Raw genomic sequence first — 6,000 nt, 5'->3', positions numbered from 1 at the left:
TATATATATATATTGTAAGAAGGGAAGTGCAGGAATTCTACAGTACAGAAAACAGCGGAGAAAAATTTTTAAGAATACCTTTTTATAAATATTTTATTACATTTAACTGTGAACCACATTTTAAGATCTACAAGTGTGAAGCTAATTCCCTTTTATTGTCAAAAGGAAATCTTTCTCAGATAAAACCAAAAAGTCAACTGACGCAATATGGAAACTTACAGTGACATTTTTTCTTAATGCTAGTGGAGTGTGACTAAGTCCCTTGTACTGCGGCCACTTCTGGCCTATACAGTCACATACTAGGTTTTGCAAATAAATGGTTAGTTTCTGCTTGTAGGATCCAACATTTTCCCTCTCAGAAAAAAAAACATTTAAAGAATTAGCCATTGACCTTTTTGAGCAGCCTTAACTATCAAGAAATCATCACCTGTCACTCCTTGGGTTCGGTTGTATTGCAGTATTTTAACTGTAGAGTGTTTACTTCTCACTACAAATGTGTTAATATGACATATGATTATGTTTACAGGTATCACAGCTAAGTACTCTAATCACATTATTGCTTGGTGAACTCACTAAACAAGACAGGCAGAAAATAATGACCATCTGCACCATAGATGTACATTCCCGTGATGTAGTGTACAAGTTCATACAGAACAAAATAGAAAGTGCTTCAGCATTTCAGTGGCAGTCTCAGTTAAGACACAGGTAACACTGACTTCCACTGCCATGTTTTTAAAGCAGTAATTCATATGTCTAGTCACCTAACATGAAAATTTAGAATTCCAAAGTAACTGAAACTTGCACATCGTAAAGAAACAAAACAAGGGAAGGAAAGTGAGAGGATTAAATTTCATCACGGATGTAGATACATGCAGGACTTGTTAATTTTAACTGTCCATAGCTGAAACCAGCTTATAATAAGAAATTAGAGATAAAAGGCTTAATAAAAGGATTAGTATCTAAAAATGAACTTCCTGGTATTAGAACCCACAGGTTCACTACCAATTAAAATCCTTCTCTATTCAGAGCCACTTTAATCCAGCCCACATTGTACACCTTTTTTATGATTATTTTTTTTAATTGTATCATACTAGCTTTTTCTCAGGATTCCAATTATTTACACTTTGTCATTTTTCCTGGTGTTTCATTTTGAAATTTTTTCAAGATGTGTTGCAAAAAGTTATTATCAAATTTATTAGAATATTAACTTGTCATAGTGTCTTGCACGCAAAGAAATTACATCAATATCCCCCATGTAAGATGCATGCCAGTAATACTACTTTAAATAACATTTTCTGATAATGTGCTGCAACCCACAAATTTATGTCTCATTGCATAATACTTTATCATAATCATCATAACATTACTGTAGAATTCCAAAATAGTATAGGGCATACCAAATTTATTTGGCTGACATCCTTTCATTTCATTTAAAGTTTTAATCTTCTTCCTTTTGCCCTCTTAGATGAACAGATTTTATTCGTCCAATTTTTCCATCTTTTTATGACCTCAGTGATAGACCCCAGTACAGCTTGTTTATTGTCACTTTTTATTAGCCTCTGTACACAGTTTTACACTTTTACTTCCAATTTCACTGCCGTCCCCCTTTACACTTTTACATTAATTTGTGCTTTAATGTTATGCCATTTTCGTATTATTATAAAAGTGGAATTTTATGAAAGTGCAGGTAACTTTAAACTTTGACATGCCTCTTAACCTAAACACAACAAAGGTTTAAACTTATCCACAGTAAATTGAGATACAGCATAATCAATTCAAATGGACTACTGCTATGAATTGTAAGGTATGATGGGTCAGGGAATTAAAATAATTTTGTCTGCCATCTGCAGGATACAAAGCAATTATTGTAATATGTTAATGGTGTTAAGGTCATATGATTATCTAACAATGGCTGTACTGTAAACTGTCAGGATATATATCCTTTCTGTGTACAGGTGGGATGAGAAGGAACGCGATTGTTTTGCAAATATTTGTGACGCCCAGTTCCGCTATAGTTACGAATACCTGGGTAACACACCACGTCTGGTCATCACTCCTCTTACTGACAGATGCTACATCACGCTTACACAGGTCTGAAATCACACCACTGTAGTTTTTGACATACTGAAGTGAAATGATTTATGAGAATGAATACAGAGGGATCAGTATACATATCCATGTATTGCACTGAATATTAGTATTGTGTCACTTAAATACATTCTATAAACAAGGTAATTATCTCAACATCTTTGGTGTCTGATGATATCAGCAAAAATAAAGCAAATAGGCATCTCAGCAGTGGGAATTACGAACTGTAATAGAACTGTAAGATGATATTTGTTTTCCTAAATTCAACTGAACATGGATGTGGTTATAGATCTACATCATGAATTTCATGGCTTTCCTTAACACAGATCATCTTGTTCTTGAGTAGGTGATAATGCCATTTTCAACTAGCATTGATGGAAGTAAATAATGAAAAAAAGATTTAAGTCATGTTCAGAGAGACAGAAAATGGCAAGAACCCTAAGGCAGCCCATAGACGCACGAGTCTGGTTCAGCGAGCAGCCAAGCTCGGATTAATTTCACCACACATGTATAAGTGTGGCGACCCATACACGGACAAGTTTGGTTCATTGGTATCTGAGCCAATTCGGACTCGCCAGCCAGACTCGTATGTGTATGGACCCCTAATACTTGACTAACAACAGAATTCCTAGACTGCTAATTTTATTTTGCTGAAGCAGTACGAACAAAAGATATTGTAGCGTGTTTATGTTACAGAATACGCCGTAGTGATCATTAATTGGTTTATTGAACAGTCTACAAATATCGGCTACAATTAATTATCACAATGTGACGGGTTTCCACAGTTTACAAACCCTACTACAAAATCTCTTAACACTATCTTCAAGAGTCTTCACGTATTAATAACGCGGGAGCTATACAAGTCTTCCTGAATTACACACTCCAGATATAACTGGTTATCACTGGTTATCGCACACGCATCTGTAGCTCGTAACTTGCGAACCGAGAACTCGTTGATAACGCACTCGGCGACTATCACATTACAACTGACTCGTAGCTGCTGTGCAGTTCCCTTATATAGCCGCAGTGGTGCCTGTTGCCACGTCACAGTAGGAAGCGGTGACGCGTCCATGTTTGCGTATATCCTAGCAACGCTGTTACCCCTTGGTGACGTCACCGCTGTTGACTCGCGTTGCATAGCGACCAGGTTGCGGGGACTCGGCTAACGTCGGCTCCGCTCATGACGTCACCGGAGGGAGAGTGTGGGGTGATGACTCGCCTGTTACGCGAGCGCTACATTACAGCTACGTGCCGCTGGGGAGGTAGGGGTCAACTTGTCACAATATGTTAGTCTTCTGTGCGTGTGTGCCATGGTAAGTTATACTCTGCCCTTTGTATAACAATATTTGGGATCTTAACAGTGGTTAACGTTATTCATTTTGTTTTATCCTGGTTTATGATACCTTGCTGTCTTATAGATGACTAACAAAATTTCAGGGGATTATACTGAAACATTTATAATGTTTAGGGAGCAGTTAATGCCTGATGGTCAGTATCCACCTAAGATCATGATACCACTGCACGTGCTGACTTGCTCCTTACACTGCCAACAGCATATATTCCTTAATGTCTGTACAAATGTTAGCACTACACATTTTTATGGCTTACAGCGAGACGCTCAACTGCTATTTCAGGAATTCTAAAACCCTCTTATGAAGACAGTCATTCTGAAATCATATAGCCTACAACATGGGCTGGATAGTCCATGAACAATCCAAAAGCAAACAGGTGTGTGTGTGTGTGTGTATGTGTGTGCATGTCATGCCTGCATATGTGTGTGAAGTCAAGAAGTATCCAGAATGAGATATGTCAAGTCGGGTCAAGTGATGCTATAGCCTTCATCTTCGGATTTCCACTTCTAGCATGAATGTAGAAGCAGTATATAGGATTTGAGGTTCTCAGATAGTTATAAAGAGTACTATCTTCTGGGATATAACACTATATACTCTGTCAAAAGTTAACTGACACTTCAGAGAAACAAATCGCCTCCTGAAACTGTAGGTGATATGTTGCTCTGAAATGTTGGCTGACTTTCAGTGGACTACCTGTTCTTACATTCCAGAAGATAGTGCTCCTTATAGATGCAGTATGCCCTTCTGTAACGTTTTTACCCAACTACCAGACTACATGCAGTGATATACAATAAACAGAAGAAGTTGAGTGAACATTAACCAAAGTTTCACATATACAGTAAGATGTGGAACACAAAGTCAGATCTACATGGTCGGTAATTCTCTTCATTTATAGTTTATTTAATGACACTGTGTAACTCAGACTCAGCAAACACACAGTGTCATACTCCAGAAGACCAAAATATGCTCCCTGTTTCTTGCCTAATTCTTTCATTTGGAAACAAAAATATGTCTATCTAGCAACCTGAACTATACTTTGATGTATTTGAAAATGATGTGACTAGTGTAAATGTATTTCAGTCTCTACACCTGGTGATGGGTGGAGGTCCAGCAGGCCCAGCAGGTACAGGCAAGACTGAGACGACCAAAGATTTGGGTCGTGCCCTTGGTATCACAGTTTATGTCTTCAACTGCTCTGAACAGATGGATTACAAGGTGATGTAGATGTATAGTACTATTAGCTTTAAAGCAAAGTTACAATGTTTTATCAAAGAAAACTTTGAAGAAAAACAAAGTTCTATGTAAGGACTGTCCTTAACACTTGAAAACCATCAGTGAATGAATGTGTCCTCATAAATCTTTCCCTGATACCATTCACAAAATATAATCCTTGTACTTGTCAGATTTCCGTTATATTTTAAACTATTATTAGCCATGGCTAAACCTTGTTGCATTTGACTGAGGTATTATAGATATTGTAACGTGTCGGCAAACCAGAGGAAGAGACTTCTATGGAAACGCTACAATAGACCGTTACAGAGCTCCCTTCTAAAGGTTGTTCGTCCCCGAACAGCCTAAAGGACTCTTACTCATGGACTCTTACTAATTTAATTATTTTCCATCCATATAACTTATAAGAGAACTATATAAAAATTAAACTTTAGTGCTTCTTAAAGATGAACCATGGGATGTTTGTTACCATTTGATGTTAGAGCAAATTATTAATTGCTTTTAGCCAAGAATTGTCAGTGATAACAATAACAATAAGATATTTTACCTAAAATCATCCCCCCAGCTTCAGGTTCCAGGCCACAGGCATGAAGCTGATTCTGTCTTAAAGCAGAATCTGTAATTATGAGGTCATGTGGACATCTTAGAAATAATGTAGATATATATAGTTTTGTCTAAATACTGAAATAAATGTTTGGCTTTATTTATAGCCCAAACAAAGAAAATTAGAGGCAATATTGTTTGAAAACAGATGTGCAACTTTATTCAGAAAATCGGAAAGGTGTTATTGGTTCTATAAGGAAATCAGTGTAAAAGTAGGTCATCACCAAAGTGGACTATCATGATATAGGGATTTAATGCATTACCCAATAACCATCTGTTTAGAAACTGCTGAGAAGGAGAGGTTAAAATACTGTCTTCTGGTATGTCATGTCATGTAGTCTGGTGGAAGTTCGGTACAGGTATTTCAGAAGAATGTGGTGGCTCCATCATCAGGGTTGAAGGATAAGCTCTGGAAGCAGCCATCGGAATGCTGCTTGCTTCTGGCTGGTAGTGTGCGCATGCGCGTGTTCAGCCTGTATCCTACATCCTTGTCTTGGCAGTGCCTTTCTGTTCACTCACTCCTGGCTTTCCCCCTGGTTTGAATTATTTTCATGTGTCCCTGCCCCTCAGGCTGATTGTTGAGTTCTCATTTCATTATTTAGTATTGTCATTCAATTATTTGGTTATTAGGCCTTAGCCCTGTCATCCAACACAGTGTGGAAGAATGACAATACAGACATCACTGGTGCTGTTTAAATATATATGGGCTTAACTTATGTATCCTGGA

The 6,000-nt window shown here is 37.5% G+C and overlaps 1 protein-coding gene across 1 annotated transcript in view; it reads left to right on the top strand.

The window, feature by feature from the left end:
• Positions 1-6,000, top strand: part of LOC111863007 (dynein beta chain, ciliary-like) — a 124,625-nt gene that overhangs the window by 56,882 nt on the left and 61,743 nt on the right. Inside the window, 3 exon segments of the mRNA XM_033750747.1 lie at positions 527-705; positions 1,956-2,091; positions 4,521-4,655. Coding sequence (XP_033606638.1) covers positions 527-705; positions 1,956-2,091; positions 4,521-4,655 — 450 coding nt within the window.

The sequence above is a fragment of the Cryptotermes secundus genome, unplaced genomic scaffold (assembly GCF_002891405.2).
Source record: "Cryptotermes secundus unplaced genomic scaffold, Csec_1.0 scaffold1894, whole genome shotgun sequence".
In the NCBI taxonomy this organism is placed as follows: domain Eukaryota; kingdom Metazoa; phylum Arthropoda; class Insecta; order Blattodea; family Kalotermitidae; genus Cryptotermes; species Cryptotermes secundus.
Note: the sequence above shows the minus strand (reverse complement) of the source record. Positions and strands in the feature narration are given on the sequence as shown.